General features: G+C 39.2%; 4 protein-coding genes across 4 annotated transcripts; 2 read left to right on the forward strand and 2 right to left on the reverse strand.

The window, feature by feature from the left end:
- Positions 1 to 1,206: 1,206 nt before the first annotated feature.
- On the forward strand, positions 1,207 to 3,919 carry EMB3141 (Pentatricopeptide repeat (PPR-like) superfamily protein). Its single transcript, XM_021956824.2, has one exon. It carries the CDS (start codon positions 1,611 to 1,613, stop codon positions 3,729 to 3,731), a length of 2,121 nt encoding a protein of 706 aa, XP_021812516.2. The 5' UTR covers positions 1,207 to 1,610; the 3' UTR covers positions 3,732 to 3,919.
- Positions 3,920 to 5,636: 1,717 nt separating this feature from the next.
- On the forward strand, positions 5,637 to 9,348 carry AAR3 (defective in cullin neddylation protein (DUF298)). Its single transcript, XM_088250205.1, has 9 exons — positions 5,637 to 5,861; positions 6,686 to 6,815; positions 7,004 to 7,055; positions 7,207 to 7,282; positions 7,400 to 7,482; positions 7,957 to 8,053; positions 8,234 to 8,279; positions 8,534 to 8,622; positions 8,742 to 9,348. Exons 1-9 carry the CDS (start codon positions 5,804 to 5,806, stop codon positions 9,080 to 9,082), a joined length of 972 nt encoding a protein of 323 aa, XP_088106331.1. The 5' UTR covers positions 5,637 to 5,803; the 3' UTR covers positions 9,083 to 9,348.
- A 252-nt stretch (positions 9,349 to 9,600) lies between these two features.
- Positions 9,601 to 14,631, reverse strand: SS2 (starch synthase 2). Its single transcript, XM_021956765.2, has 8 exons — positions 13,862 to 14,631; positions 13,183 to 13,735; positions 13,016 to 13,080; positions 12,692 to 12,769; positions 12,488 to 12,598; positions 11,653 to 11,697; positions 11,263 to 11,436; positions 9,601 to 10,798 (listed from the first exon to the last, which is right to left on the reverse strand). Exons 1-8 carry the CDS (start codon positions 14,198 to 14,200, stop codon positions 9,842 to 9,844), a joined length of 2,322 nt encoding a protein of 773 aa, XP_021812457.1. The 5' UTR covers positions 14,201 to 14,631; the 3' UTR covers positions 9,601 to 9,841.
- A 658-nt stretch (positions 14,632 to 15,289) lies between these two features.
- Positions 15,290 to 16,214, reverse strand: LOC110755593 (protein DMP9-like). Its single transcript, XM_021956823.2, has one exon. It carries the CDS (start codon positions 16,160 to 16,162, stop codon positions 15,464 to 15,466), a length of 699 nt encoding a protein of 232 aa, XP_021812515.1. The 5' UTR covers positions 16,163 to 16,214; the 3' UTR covers positions 15,290 to 15,463.
- Positions 16,215 to 16,225: the final 11 nt, after the last annotated feature.

The raw sequence follows: 16,225 nt of genomic DNA on the forward strand, positions 1-16,225 counted from the left end.
GAAAACGAAAAATTCAGAGTAATGTGTTTGTCCAAGTTCAGTAAATCGTTCTTCGATTAGCGATTGGTTAGGGGTTGAAACTCAGAACTTGCTTGGTTGTAAACTTATAAAAGCAGGAAACTTTTTCATTCATTTTTTGCCAGATGAGAGTAACCTGGACACCTGGTTTAGGCATAAAAAGCAGCTGTTCCAGTTTGATCCATGAGGTAAACTCAAATGTGGTTTCCCAAAGGAACTAACATCTGATTGGGACTGCATGTGTGGTATTATATGTTTTGTCTACTCATCTTCGCACCAAACTGCATAGTTTACTTGGTTTGCTTTATCCGAGTAATCTACTCTGCTTCAGGGTTAGCTTTAACTTTATTATAAAGAAATCAGTCTTATAGCTCGTGTATACACACACAAGAAGGCATGGAAGCTACTGATCTGATGACAAGCTTAGGACATCTGTGAAGATTACTTTCACATGGTATATCTTTTTCCAGATCTCCCAGTGGAGTGTTTGAGGACATTAAGACCACATTGTAAATACTTCTAAGCCCCTTGCTTTTTCAATGCCATGAACTATTTAATTCATTTTCAATTGACAATGTATTATCAAGATCATTATGCCATTGGGGTTACTTAATTCTTTGGCATCTCCTCCGGTGTTCAAAGAAAGATTGAGACTTTAACATTCTGCAGTGCTGCCATATTCACCTGCACTGCATACATGTGTGGGTGGCGGTACCTGTTGGACTCTTCGTGCGCATTTAAGTTTACATTGTTTGACATGTAAAGGTTGTCGATATCTGATCTTGAGGAAGTTTTGCAGGATTCTAGATGCACTTCCTCAAGATCAGAGGCATCCTTAGCAGCATATAGGCTTTTTCTTTAGTTTCCGGTTTACTTTTGTTGTCTTCCAAGAAGAGCGGGTGAAAAAATTCTTCGATGTGGCCATCATGTCACTATATTATAACGCATATATTTATGATAACACTTGTATTATAACACATATATGTATTTATTAATATTATATCCATTGAATATTATTGAATATTAATTTTATCGTCCACTCATATTGTAAGGTTTAAATTAATAACCCATAATTCACATCCATATTTCCAAAAATCCCACCTCCTAAAGTGTAATGTGTTTGCCATTTTGGTCACAAAAATAAGAACAATCGAAAACAAAAAGAAAGATTTTATACGAAATGTTTGTTCAATTATCACTATACAAACCAAAAATAAAATTGGTTGGATGCTTCATAAAAATACAAAATTTGTTTGGATGCAAAACGCACCGTCCGGGCTTTGAAAGTCTCCATGGATTTGAAGCTGGAAGTTGGAAGTTGAACAACCTTGGAGCTACCCGCATCGACTCCACCGGCGGAAATCCCAATGCTGATCCTCTCTCCTAAACCATCTACCCCTTGGGACCCAACAATTTGCTTTCCACCATGAACAAAACCACTTCTCTCTTCTCAACCACAACGTCGTCGTTTCACTCACTTCTCGTCGTCTCGCTCTTCGACCTTGAACGAGGCCCTATTATTCTTTCTCGAGGTACCATCTTTGCTCATCACCTCCATTTCTTGTTTACTGATTTAGTTCCATCTTTCAATCATGGAGATCCCGCTGTTAAGGTACCAAAACTTAGCGTTGGATCAGATTCAGAGTGCCTCTAGCTTCCATTTATCTTTCTCAGATCCTAAGTTTTTCAGTCATAGATCTTTATCTTTGTTTTCTGGGTACTGCTTTCCGCTTAATATTAGAAAATGGAGGAACCGATTGCCTCGTATTAGGTGTTCCTCTGTGGAACAAGAGCTGAAGCCACGCCCAAAGCCCATACCTTCCAAAATTGAGGTTGACGAACCAAAAGCAACGCCTTTGGAAGATACCCATGTCGTAAAACGCAATTCTGGACTTTGTAGTCAGATAGAGAAGTCGGTTTTGTACAAAAGATACAGAGAAGCATTTGAGTTGTTTGAAATTTTGGAGTTTGAAGGTGGTTATGAGTTGGCTAGTAGTACGTACGATGCGTTGGTGAGTGCTTGCATTAGTTTGAAATCTATTAGGGGAGTGAAGAGGGTTACTAATTACATGATTAGTAATGGGTTTGAACCGGATCAGTATATGAGGAACAGAGTGTTGCTTATGCATGTGAAATGCGGCATGATGATCGATGCGCGTAGGCTATTCGAGGAAATGCCTGAGAGGAACTTGGTTTCTTGGAACACGATAATTGGGGGCCTTGTGGACTCTGGGGATTTCATGGACGCCTTCCAGTTGTTTCTAGTTATGTGGCAAGAGTTTTCTGATGGTGGGTCACGCACATTTGCCACTATGATTCGGGCATCTGCTGGCTTGGGACTCGTTTTTGCTGGAAGACAGTTTCATTCCTGTTGTTTGAAGATGGGGTTAGGTGCTGATATTTTTATATCTTGTGCGCTGATCGATATGTACAGCAAGTGTGGGAATATTGAAGATGCTCAGTGTGTTTTTGATGAGATGCCGCGGAAGACAACAGTAGGATGGAATTCCATCATAGCAGGTTATGCACTCCATGGTTACAGTGAGGAAGCTCTGAGTATGTACTATGACATGCGTGATTCTGGTGTTCGGATGGACCATTTTACATTTTCCATGATCATAAGAATCTGTGCTAGGTTGGCATCATTGGAACATGCTAAGCAAGCTCATGCAGGTCTAGTTCGTCATGGCTTTGGATTAGATGTAGTGGCAAACACATCACTTGTGGACTTCTATTGCAAATGGGGAAGGATAGAAGATGCCCGTCATGTTTTTGACCAGATGCCCCTCAAGAATGTAATATCTTGGAATGCCTTGATTGCTGGATATGGTAATCATGGTCGGGGTGATGAGGCTGTTGAGATGTTTGAGAAGATGCTTCAGGAAGGAATGGTACCGAACCATGTTACCTTTCTTGCAGTATTGTCTGCTTGCAGTCATTCAGGTTTATCAGAACGCGGATGGGAGATTTTTGAATCAATGAGTAGGGATCACAAGATTAAGCCTCGTGCTATGCATTATGCTTGTATGATTGAATTGCTAGGTCGAGAGGGGCTTTTAGATGAAGCCTCTGCACTAATAAGAAGTGCTCCCTTTAATCCTACGGCAAATATGTGGGCTGCCCTCCTAACAGCTTGTCGAGTCCATGAGAATTTAGAGCTCGGCAAATTTGCAGCAGAAAAACTTTATGGGATGGAACCTGAGAAGCTAAGTAATTATGTTGTGCTCTTAAATATATACAGCAGTTCTGGGAAGTTGAAGGAGGCTGCTAGTGTTGTTCAGACTTTAAGAAGAAAGGGTTTAAGAATGCTACCAGCATGCAGTTGGATTGAAGTTAAGAAACATTTACATATTTTCCATTCGGGAGATAAAAGCCATTCCGAAACAAGAGAGATTTACCAGAAAATGGATGACTTGATGATCAGGATTACAAAACACGGTTACATCCCTGAGGAGAAGCATCTACTTCCTGATGTTGATGAACATGAGCGAAGATTGTTTTACCACAGTGAGAAACTGGCCATAGCTTATGGACTGATAAGTACTGCGGATGGGACGCCGCTGCAAATTGTGCAGAGCCATCGCATTTGTGGAGACTGCCATTCTGCAGTTAAGTTAATTGCTAGGGTTACAGGACGGGAAATTGTAGTGAGGGACGCCAGCAGATTCCACCATTTCAAGGATGGGAGTTGTTCTTGTGGGAATTACTGGTGATGGCAAAGTTACTTTATTGACGAGCAGATCAAACTTTGCTCTGAGATATCTCTGCCTTTGGGTTATACTATTTAATATGTATTGTAAACATAGAATAAGGTCAATCAATAGAAGCAACATCGCTTAGGAAAATTGTTGTTAAGCCCATTTTATTTATTTATTTTATATTTTTAGTTCTGGTGATAGCATTCCTTTTTTTCTTCTTTCTTTCCCAAAATCGACTTGCTTCAGAATAAATTTTCCTCCTAATTCCTCTTTTTTCTTTGGTAACATGCCAAAACAAGGGTACAATCATGAGTATGATTGTCCTTGTACATCAAGTAATGGCCTCCCAATAAGCCATATCAAATTTAACCCCAAAAAATTAGAAAAACAAAAGCAATATCAAGATCTTTAGTGCCAAAATGTAATAACTTATTTGGAAATTAAATCAACGTATGAACAAACAATTACATCGAAGCTCTTGGAAAAAAAAAAAAAATAATCAAAGCTTAAGAAAAATAATCTTCATAGACCGATCTTCCCAAACCAAAATTTATCCATCTTGTTGACAATGTTAATCCACACGGTGACCTCCTCATCTTCTTCCTCTCCATGTTGAAGAAGAGGCATGTTCATGGGCAGGACAGGCTTAACAGAGGACCCGCAGAGCGGGCAAGAACCACGCCGAGCGAGCCAGGTTCGAATACAAGACGAGTGAAACTTTTGCTTACAAGGCATCTCCTTACTGTTGGCTTCTTCAGAATTAGCAGCATAACTCAAGCCTTCCAAGCAAATAGTGCACAGCTGGCAGTGGCACTCATGCTCATCCCACAACCACTTGGTCGTCCACGCTTCCTCCATCAGTAATTCTACGGATGCAGGAGCGTTGCTGAATGTCTGATCATCAAGGTCGATTGCACGAACATGTTCATAATCAGAATCATGGAAAGCAGTGAGTTCTTGGGACCTCATCGTCCTCATGTTCTTAACCTTCCGAATTAATTACGAGAGACTGTCTAATCTCTAATGCGCTTGCTTGCTTACTTATTGAGGCTAAAGGGTTGCTCATTCCCTGTTTTTATAGGCACGCTATTTTCCTACTTCCTCAAGGACAAAGCCCATCTCCCAAACTCTAGGAATACAAAAGTGGCATTGGAGAAAATTAATTGGCCCTAAATGGGGTCGTTTACAAATTTTTTAGATGAAAATAAACAAGAACAAAAAAAAATTATTATTGAAAAAGAAAAGAAAAGTAAACAAAGATTAAAAAAAAAAGAAAAAGAGAATACATTGTAAAAAAAAAAAAAAAGGGTTTGTAGTTTAAGTAGTTAAGAATAATTATTTATTCCTACAACCGAGTCTTTAAGACGTGTGCACAACACGGATGTATTATGGCCGCGTGACTATACTATTTTTAAAAAAATAGGAAAAACCTGAGTATAGCCGATCGGCTATACCATTAATAAAACCAAGTATAGCCACGCTGCTATACTATTTTATTTTATTTTATTTTTAAAAAGGGGTATGGCCGGCCAGCTATACTATTTATATATATATATATATTAAAAAAAGACCTGCCTAGCGATTAGGCACCACGTGTCAAAAGTAGTAAATCCGCGCTACTATACTATTTTTAAAATAAAATAAGGCAAAACCGAGTATAGCCGTACGGCGATACTATTTTTTTTTTATAAAAAAAATAGGTAAATACCGAGTATAGCCGCGCGGCTATACTGTTTAAAAAAAAAAATCCCTGCCCGGAATTCTTTTTACGCTCAAATCCTCATTCCTATTATCGGTTATATAAAAAAAGGAGAATATAAAGCCCACACAAGTTGTCCGGTCCACTTAAACCGTTAGTAAAAAACCTCAACCCACTGGGCTGAAATTTGAGACGTTACCCACACTTGGAGACTGCGAGCCTGTGTTCACAACATCCTCTCTCTTCTCTCCTTCACTGACAACAAGAAAGAACATAATAATAAATAATAAAAAAAGAGCGTCGGTACCTGAAAATTGGTGTTGGTGTAGAGAGTAGAGGCCATCCCCACGCCTCCTCCTTAGCGAAAACCGTAGCTCGCCGGAGCTGGATGGATCCAACCGGGTCCGCTCGTTTCGACATATTTGAGATTTATCGCCGATACTGTGGTAATTTCCTCTACCTCTTTCTTATATTTATTTCTCCGATTGTCATTTCACGCTCTTGTTCATTGATTTTATGCTCTGAATTCATAACTAGCGCCAATTCTTTTTCTCAAGGTTGTTCATTCATTTGGCTATGAAATTTGAATATTTTGTAGTTTTTTTTGGTGTGTTTACAAAGCCGTTAATTCCTTTCTGCTGGGTTGTCAAAAGTTTTCTTTTTGGTGCGAGAAAATGTAAAAATGGGCACTTTACTTTTGCGATGTTTTCCTCACTGAAGTTGGGTAGTTAATTATTCTCTGTTTGATCGCTGAGAAAATGTGGAGGGGAATTCCAGTCTGAAACTTTGATCTTTTCAGTGTTTAGCTCGCGTGAAGACCTGTAGTGAGCTGAATTTAATACGTCAATCTGCTTGTTTGAGATTCCATTCTATAAAAATCCCAGATTTGTGATAGATATGGTGCAAAGGCTATATATATCTTGCTTCCTTTGTCTTCTAGGCTTTGATCAATTATCAGCTTCATCTCACTGCATGAAAGTTAATCTTTTTATGCTAGCTAATTGCATTTGTCACTGTCAGTGAACTACACAAAAAAGGTTTTGGATTATCTTTAACCATCTTAGAAAATAAAGCAAATGCATTTCTGATTTCATTTAGCTTGTCCTTGGATATACTTCCTCAAACACTCTACCTGCACGCAGGAAGAAAAGCTTTCTTTTCCTTAATCAGATATGAGTTGTTTGTTATGTAAATTATGACTAGTCATTTTAAAGTTTCAATTTGGATTATTAGTGAGTCTAGAGTAGTAATTCTGACTGTTAAATGGCAGATGTCAGGACAGTAAATGGATATGGTCATGGGGATGATTACAGAGGAGACAATGAATCACAGATGACTAAATATTCAAGGGAGGCATTAATTCAGCTCTTAAATCTCGTGCAGTTGAAACTACATCCTAGGTATAAATATCTATATACAAGCTACAGTTATTCAACAGAACATGATTTGGAGCACCCTGAGGACGTGGTCATCCTGTAGAACCTTATTTCCAATTTTAAGTAACATTGTGGCACTTAATTTTAGCATTCGAGCATTTTTTCCCCTTTTATTGTCAGATTTTTATAAAGTAGAGTGTCCGCTTTGACAGGATGTCAATTTTTGATGAAGTTTTCAAGCTAATGTCACGGCTAGACTTGGTGGTAAGATTTACTCATCGAAGTTTAGATTATTGTTAATTGATGAGTGATGTCTAATTCTTCATGAAAAAAAATGAGGGCTTTATATGCTATTGCCAAATTGTGGTTCCTACCTGAGCGTTCCATTAACAAAAGAAAAATCCTCCTTTTGCAGGTAGACTTTTCTGAATTCTCGCGCTTCTATGATTTTGTTTTCCTTATGTGCCGTGAAAATGGTCAGAAGAATATCAGTGAGTTTTCTTGCTTTATAAAACTCAATATAATAATTCTTAGCCGTTTCTGTTCATTCCCTAGAATAGCTCTATGAAACCTCCTTTACCTTTCTTTTTTTCTTGAATTATTTGCAGCTGTAAATAAGGCGATTACTGCATGGAGGTTAGTATTAGCTGGGAGGTTTCGGTTGCTGAATCAATGGTGTGATTTTGTTGAGGTACAGACATTCTGAGGTTGCTTACAACTCAATGCTTTCTAGTCTTTTTGGTAGATATATTTATTGTGTAGAAGTAGAACTAATGTTTCTTCACTAATGATGACCATGGGTAGACCAAAGTTCATTGTTCTATGCCATGTAGTTTTGATATATACAAGCTGAAGCTTACAGTTATACTCTTGAAAGCAAAATGATGGCTCCCAATAGTTGCATGTGCCATTTTAAGGGAATTTTTTGTACCTTTTTTATTTTATTTTATTGTATATCGCATACCTTTCCTCCCCCCAACTACCAGTGCCATTTTGAGGAGTTGTTTTACAGTCAATGTCAGCTTGTTTCCTTTGGGAAATGGGAATGCATCTCATGCAAGTCATGTATATTAAGCAATATTTCAATGTATAAGAATGTAGTCTTTTTTGGGTTAATGTGCGTAAGTGTGTTTCGAAGGCAACTAATATTTGGTATTCCTCTTAGAAAAATCAGCGACATAACATCTCTGAAGATACCTGGAGGCAAGTTTTAGCTTTTAGCCGGTGTGTGCATGAAAATTTGGAAGGGTATGATCCTGAAGGTATATACCAACAATTTTATATCTGATGGTTGTGGTTATTACTATTATTATTATTATTATTGTTTTGGGTCCGAGTTCTGTATGAAGACTGCATGAGAGGTTGAGAACTTTATGTTATTTGTTATGGGAAAAAGCTGTTGTTTCTATATGAAATGTTCATTGATTTAATCATCTTTGCAGGAGCTTGGCCTGTTTTAATAGATGACTTTGTTGAACATATGTACAGGTTTGATCTCTATACCCTCGAAATGTTTGTTCCATTGGGCCAAATGGCTTCTCCTCTCCATAACTTATGGAGATGGAGTGTGACGGTTTGAGGCTGTATATACTCTAAATAATGGTAGCCCTACCTAAATGAATTAATAGACAGACTTATGACAATACCAGGAGAACTGCTAGGAAAAGGATATAAAACCATTGAAACTACAGTTTTGTTATTCATTTTGAAGGCATAATTCCTATGTATCTTTTGTCTTGCAGGGTTTCAGGATCTAATGAAAATTCTAACTTCAACTGTAACTGTGGTGATTCAGAATCCGGTTCATGCACATATGATGATCCTCTTCCCGGTATGTCAATCAGTATACTTGGAAGTGCAGTCCCATTGTTCACTACCTTAGCAAATGCCAGACTAGTAGGCAGTGAAACATAAGGCCCAAGCTTTCATCCTAATAATATTGTGGTGCAGGCTTGAAGATTTTACCTGGTTTGAAGAGGAAGTTAACTGGAGACCTTCAAATTGATGAAATGGAGTCCTCAGCCACCCTCTTCCCAGCACAACCTGCAGACTGGAAGCCTGCAAGCATTAAGAGAAGTCGGCTGATGTCTTACATACCAGCAAACTGGGAGGACAATACAACAGGAAGTACTGTAGATGGCTGCATGGAAACCATTAGACATAGCACTCCATTGAATTCTTCCAAATCTCCATGTGCGGTTGAAGGTTGTCTGTTGAAGGGATTTGCGGGGCTGCTTTCAACACGTTCCTGTCTGCAGTTTGATCGGGACAGGGGAGTTTCATTTACATAAGAAGTCACAAATATCTAAGTGTGTTTGATGTGGAGAGAGATACGGTTTGACATATTTGGATGCTTCAGAAAGCAATTAGAGTTGTTTACTGGGGATGTCTGTCTTATTGATTTGTTGGCGAGTGTTAATAGTCTTCTATTGGGATTGATAAAATCAATAAAATTAATTTGTATTCCTGGTGTATTGAGATAAATTGTCTGAATTTTAATCATCAATGAAATTGGGGAGGCCAATTGAAATGGAAATGATGATTTTCTTTTTCTTCATCCTCCTCGCATTTACAATGCGTTTTCTTTTTTGGTCTTTTTGTAAATTCGAATGCCCAATGATATAAGATTTTTAGCAATTCACGATTAGTGCTTGGGATCAAAAAATGTGTCATGCATGTCTTTGATTGATCAGATAATTGGCCGAGGCAACGTAAGTTGAAGCATCTGCATGTTCAAATTTGATCTTTTCCAGGCTTAAATTCCCTTTACCCTGAGAGTAAAAGAAACCGTAGTGACTAAAAACAAGAGTGCGTAACAATGATCATTCTTTCACTACCATAAAATGTACCACTTTTGCATGCTGGACTGAGTACAAAGAGTAACCATGTGATCAGAAAAAGAAAAAGAAAAAGAAAAAGAAAAAGTCTTTGAACAATATTTACATAGTAACAACTTCCGTTGTAACTTTTCCTAACAGAACACTGGCATATCACTATACTTGGATAGAGCTTGCAAAAGGTCAAAATCGTAGCCATCAAACAGCAATGGTTCACCATTGGTACTTTGCAGCCACAAGAACCTCCTCATAATTCTGAGCAGCATGGTCCCAACTGAGGTCTTGCATCATCCCTCGTCTCTGGATTCCTTCCCAACTCTTCTTATACTCTCGGTAAGTCAATAAGCAGTTCCCTAATGCATGGATTAACTTACCGGCCTCAGCACTGTCAAATGTCCACCCAAGTCCCGACTCATCATATGGATTGAAAGGCTGCACAGTATCTCTCAGTCCACCAACAGCATGAACAACTGGAATTGTCCCATAGTTCATAGCATATAATTGGTTCAGTCCACACGGCTCAAATCTTGATGGCATGAGCAAAATGTCTGCACCAGCGGTTATTCTGTGAGCTGTTTGTACAGAAAAACCAACCCATCCCCTGACCTTGTCTCGGTGTTGATGTTCAAACTCCCTCAGCATCTGTTCCAAGTCAGGTCGGCCAGAGCCTAACATGATTAGTTGCACATCCTGACCCATCATCCAAGGAATTGCCTCTGCTATGAGATCAACACCCTTCTGCTGATCCAGCCTCCCAATGAACCCAATTACAGGGACGTCCTCACGGATCGGCAAACCCATCTCCTTCTGTAAAGCTGCCTTACACTGAGGCTTGCCAGTCTGAAGTGTCGCCAGGGAGTAGTTCGCATAACCGTCTGATGTCAAGCAAACATCAAGTTGTGGGTTCCACTCTTGTGTATCAATTCCATTAACAATGCCTTTGAATTTCCAGTCATTCTCATTTATGATCCCATGTAATCCCCAACCACCTTCAACTGTTTTAACCTCCCAGGCGTATCCATGACTTACAGTAACCACACGGTCTGCTGTCTTTAGACCAGCTGCAAAGATATTGAAGTGCTCACCTCCAACAGGGTCATACAATTTGAAAAGGTCCAGGTAGTGGCCAGGAAGATCAACATACGAGAAATCAGCTACCGGCCCCCGACCCTGATAAAAAACAAATATGAACTTAATTCTTAAAATTTCATAATTTTTAATGCTAAGAATTCTTTATACTATGACGACATTTTAAACCTTTGAAAAGGGACTTTGCTTGAAAGTCCATTCTAATAAGTGATCTTGGATCATCTTTGCAATTTATCCATTTTGGGATGTTTATGCTTTAACATACAGTATAAGAGCAAAATGATCAAAGTGCTTTTCATGTCAATTCAATTGGCAACAAAGTGCGGACATTAAGTCAAGCTAGGTTGTATGAAATCTTCTAAGCACCTTGTTGTCAATTATCTCTCTTCTATATAAACCAGTAAGACTGATCAACCGAATGATATAGAAAACGTTTTAGCTTCCTTTCTAAACTAAAGGATGGAAAAATAGCTCGAGCTTCCATTAGACAATAAAATGACTTGAGTCTTAGTTTCAGTTAAATGAACTTTATCAAAGGAACAAACCTGGTGAGCTATGTTATGGATTACAAGGATGGACCTTGTATATGTCATTAAGCCATTGTCTCGATAATATGCCTTCAAATATACCGGCAACAATGCAGTATGCCAGTCATTTGCAATGAAAACTAAGTTTCCATCGCCATAGCAAACACCACCACACGGGACATGCCAAGGGACCTGCAGCAACAAACTTTTTTGCCTTTATTGCGTCTAAGCGGATAAAAAGAACAAAGAAATAGCTTAGGTAGAACTGACTTCAACATTCCAGCAAACAAGAAGAGAAAATGCTGATTTCAGAATTAATATGACATCCATCACGTAAGTAATGCTTGAGATTTGAAAAACAGCATTTGCTTATTTGACTCTATACAAAGGGGCATTGAGCCACTGTACCTCAACAGCTGCCTTGCAGAATAACACCATGCGCTTTAAAATGTCCTGCACCATAAAACCAAAGAAATGTAAGACTCAATCAGCTCTAAAATGGCATGTAAACAACAGTGATCCACATTGCAAGGAGGAACTTGGATTATTTATTTACATTAATGGTACATCGGATCATCTATGTTAAAAGCAAGAATCACAGCAGGAGCACCAACAAGAATGAGAAGCCAGCCAAGCTTAGGCTCAATTTTTCCAGCATGAAAGGAAATGAGGATGCCTGGACTCAGCTTTGTGCGGGCTGTCTTGTTAAGTTATCTATCCCTAGTTTACCTTCACATTTCTAATCACAAATAAATTAAGATCACAGCGTGTATGAGCAAGTCCCCATCAATTCTTACCCAGTCTTGATCAATTTATTCTACAATGCTAGATGAAGCCCTATTTTTGAAGCCCAAACTTTGTTTGTACCTAAGAAACTAAACCCATCCAAGTCCCATCTGGACAAACCTTACACATCATGGGTTGGTCAGGTATGCTTCCAGCCCATGGGGATCCTGATGCAATAATAAACAAATGGATGATATAGGGAGCAATCTTCGTTAACGAGGAGTACAAATGATATAGATACAAGAGTTCTCAGGAGAAGGAGGTGCCACTAAGTCACAGTCATTCTTTTATGTGGTAGTGGTTCTTCAGTGATAGTCTCTAATGATAAATCTGCCACACTACCATTGCAAAAGCAATCTAACATAAATCTAAATAAAAACAAATCATCTATAAGGAAAACATTGTTTATCCCTCTTGAGAACCAATTGAAGCTAAACTGACAACAAACATCTCTTACCTCACGCTTTCCTCCATATATATTATGCTCCATGTGACGGAACATAGGACATTCAATGAATACAAAATCTACGCCATCAATAAAGGCATGGAAATATGCTACTTCCAGATCCTGCAAAGTAAGTTATTTGTTAAAAAATGAGAAGTTCAAACCTATCTAATTGAGAACTTGATAGAATATTAGTTACAATCAAATGCTGCAGACCTGGCCATCAACTTTATATCGTTTCTGAATTCCAGAATTTTGGGGTTCTGCATAATCACCATATCGAGGTGCCACAACCTGAGAGAGAGAGAGAGAGAGAGAGAGAGAGAGAGGAAGGAACTCTGGGTTTTAACAGCCATAGAATTGTAAATCAAATGGGAGATCAATTAAACACACATGCTGGAAATTTCAGTTCACTTAAACCCCATGCCTAAAATTTCAATATATTACCAGTTCATTTTCCAGGAAATTTCTCAACAAAGAAATTCGGAAAGAGGTTTCTAATTACTTCGAATTTTAAATATTATAAAAAAGAAGAATTACCATAACCCTATGTCCACGCCGAGCCAAAGCCTTTGGTAAAGCCCCAGCAACATCTCCAAGCCCACCTACAAGAACTCTTCATTATCAGCCTCTACATGCATACAAGGATCATTATCAACCCTATAAATGATATTGCCTTCACACATTATGGGCTTATTGAACATTACCTGTTTTCGACCAAGGAGCACATTCTGCAGCTACCAATATGACATTCATGACATTGGCCCCAGCCAAAGGAGGCGGCTTTACGTCTTCACTCATAAGATCAGTTGCCCAATTATTGACCTCCTCTAAACTTGGTTCTTTCAGATCTACAAGCTCTTCATTTATTGGAGTAGACGTCTCAGCGGTACTTGAAATAAAAGATGGCAAAGCATCAGACCACTCTGTCTTGGAACTAGTCTTATTCACATGCTTAGTGGACTCTACCTCACTGGGAGCCTCATTAAGTGGTAAAGGTTCTCCATGATCCTTCTCTATTTTATTAAGTCCTCTACTAACAGCAGAAGGTACGGTTTCTAACTCCGTATCTTCAGTTGAATCACCATAGCTGCTCGAAGCAATGCTACCAATTTGGCCTTCAACAGTATTGTCACCACTAGGTGAAGAACTTTCTACATTTGGAAATAAGTCATTCCCTTGTTCAAAAGAAGCTTTGTCTTCTTCTTGGTTTATACTACTACTTTGTATAGAAGACACCAATTTCCTTCTTTCAGCAATCTACAAACACAAATTTGCTTATTTTAAGCTTTCAACTCCCCTTAACTACTAAGAAGACAGAAAGTATTAACCTTCGGCCTATAATTGATTATTTTCATTATAAAATAGAGTAATGGCTGAAATTACCTGTTGAAGTAGGTCTCTCTGCATAGCAAGAACCTTCTTACTCTTTTCAATGGTGGCCTGAAGTGCATCTTCTGGCTCGCCACCGTCCTCGCCCTCCACAGAGACCTTACCAGTCGCTCTAAGAGGCTCAATCTTCCAAAGCTTCCCTTTTGTGCACCAATTAATCTGTCTACTGCACATTCCCACAACTTCTGCATTGATACCACTAACTTCAATGGACCTTACCGGCCGATGCGTGAAGAATGGGAATCTGAGTTGGCGATTATTATTGCTGTGAAGAAGCAAAGAGCTTTCAGTCTTGGTCTCTATCATAAAAGGCAGAGACCCAATGGAAGCCATAAGGGAATGTTCGACGATTTGCCTCTGAGAACTAGCAAGAGCTCATATACCAAACACAACGAGATGATTCGGCGCAAAATAGAGCGAACCCAGTTGAGAAATTCAAACAGAAACAAACCCAATTGGGGAAATGATAGTCGAACGATACCCAATTGAACAATGAGGAAGAATCGGAGGTGAAATTGAAAGAGGAGAAAGAGAAACCATGGACAGGGAAGCAAGAGCACGAGAACAATCGTTGGGAAGGGTCGTTGAGATGGGTCCCACAAAAGAAGCGGAAATCATGGAGGGATTTATGAGGCTCAAATTGGCTGAAATTTTAGGAGCACAAACAAGTCCTTCCTCTACTGCGAATCTGTGATTCTTGTGCCAGAAATGCGCGGGTCTGTGGGCCTGGGCTTCTTGACAGGCCTCTGCACGGACAGATAAGAATAATTATGTTTTTGTTTTTTCATTGGTTTGTGGTTTTATATTCCAAGTCTCGGAGTCTAGAGTCTACGTTATTTTTCCATTAATTTAAAACGTGGTGGCGTATTGATGAGTGGAGTCACCACCAGCTCAGTGGTAATGATGTGATTCAATTATATAATGTAATATAGAATTCATTTTTCTGTGCAATTTTGGTGGGGTCTGACAGTTACCTACCGTTTTGCTTTTTTCTTCACTCTTCTTGAGCTTTCTGCCACATGATTTTGACTGCATGAAAAGTTCTAGTGTCTTTTGGTGGATCGGAAGTGCTTTTCACAATTTAAATGTGGAAATGTTGTTGATGATTGAGATTGAAAAGAGTTTACGATAAAGCTTGCGTGGAAGGACTATAAACAACTTTTCCATTTATTTGTTTACTGAAAATTTGAAACAAATTAAGACAATTTTTCTGTTCATACCATTATGCAGTTATTTCCAAAGCATATATATGAAATATTTTTGCAAATAAAGAAATTATGGCACAATGCCATTAATTTGCTGAAATAATGATTTTATTTTTTTTCAATTTTGACCAAAAAAAAAAAGAGATGCAATATTATCAGATCCATCTATATCAGTAATACGATCAATAAACTAATTTTTTTTTATAAAAAAAACAACAACAAAATGTTACATACATAATTGACTAAGTACTATTTACCATTACATCACAATATTCCAAACATATATAAGAGACACAAGCATCATTTTCTTACCAAGTAAGAAAACACAAACAACATTAGTGAATTAATTAATTAATCAAATGTCTCTTGAATTATTATGCCTTGTCTTCATTCACGAAGCCGCGCATCCAATCCCGTAGCGAGTAGTAGGAAACACGAGAAACAATCCGCTGCACACGATCCCCACCATCAACGGAAAACTCTCCATCACTTCATCCATCTCCTTCTCGTGCCCCGGAAACAAACAGTCCGTAACGCGCCTATCAGAAAACGCGATAGCGGCAAACACCATAACGGACATAGCGGCGTGAACGAAGTCCGTCAGGCCCAGTTTGTACCTCTCGTCCTTGGGCACCTCCACGGGCAGGCCCGGTTTGAACACCGCCAGCCCTTTTGGAGTCACAAACCCGTAATATAACTTCCCATCGGGCCCACGGAAACTGTCTGTCAAGTGAAAGAAGAAGCATGACATGGCACACAGGCCCAGGAGGACGTGGGTCATCATATTGGTGACACGTGTGCACTCGCCGCTGCGGTAGATGGCGGGAAGCACCATTTCGAATGTCAGGAGGGTGCCCGTGGGGAGAAAGTTGGCGAGCATGGAGGTCTTGGATAAGGTCTTCTGGACCCCCTTCGCAACGGCACGTCGTTTCCTGCCGTGTATGTGGTCTGGGTTCAGTCGTACCAGAGGCAGGGGATGTGAGGAAGAAGAAGGTGGCTTTGGTGACTTGGCGGACTCGTCTTCATGTGGGTCCCCGTACACTGCGTTGTTGTAGATTTTGATCCCAACTCCATCGCTTTTCTGATCCATTTTTCCAGTGTTGTTCTGATTATGATTCTCTTGGCCAACAAGCAAATGTTCAATGGGTTTAAT

Source organism: Prunus avium, chromosome 3 (assembly GCF_965620075.1).
Source record: "Prunus avium chromosome 3, drPruAviu1.hap1.1, whole genome shotgun sequence".
Lineage (NCBI taxonomy): Eukaryota > Viridiplantae > Streptophyta > Magnoliopsida > Rosales > Rosaceae > Prunus > Prunus avium.

Bases quoted from the DNA above. Each gene is read 5' to 3' on its own strand.
- EMB3141 (XM_021956824.2), top strand. From the start codon at position 1,611: ATGGAGATCCCGCTGTTAAGGTACCAAAACTTAGCGTTGGATCAGATT.
- AAR3 (XM_088250205.1), top strand. From the start codon at position 5,804: ATGGATCCAACCGGGTCCGCTCGTTTCGACATATTTGAGATTTATCGC. The intron at 7,283-7,399 runs GTGAGTTTTCTT...AATTATTTGCAG, and splicing joins AAATGGTCAGAAGAATATCA to CTGTAAATAAGGCGATTACT. The intron at 8,623-8,741 runs GTATGTCAATCA...ATTGTGGTGCAG, and splicing joins ATATGATGATCCTCTTCCCG to GCTTGAAGATTTTACCTGGT.
- SS2 (XM_021956765.2), bottom strand. From the start codon at position 14,200: ATGGCTTCCATTGGGTCTCTGCCTTTTATGATAGAGACCAAGACTGAA. The intron at 12,770-13,015 runs GTAATTCTTCTT...TCTCTCTCTCAG, and splicing joins GGCGTGGACATAGGGTTATG to GTTGTGGCACCTCGATATGG. The intron at 11,698-12,487 runs GTAAGAGATGTT...TTTATGGTGCAG, and splicing joins TATATGGAGGAAAGCGTGAG to GACATTTTAAAGCGCATGGT.
- LOC110755593 (XM_021956823.2), bottom strand. From the start codon at position 16,162: ATGGATCAGAAAAGCGATGGAGTTGGGATCAAAATCTACAACAACGCA.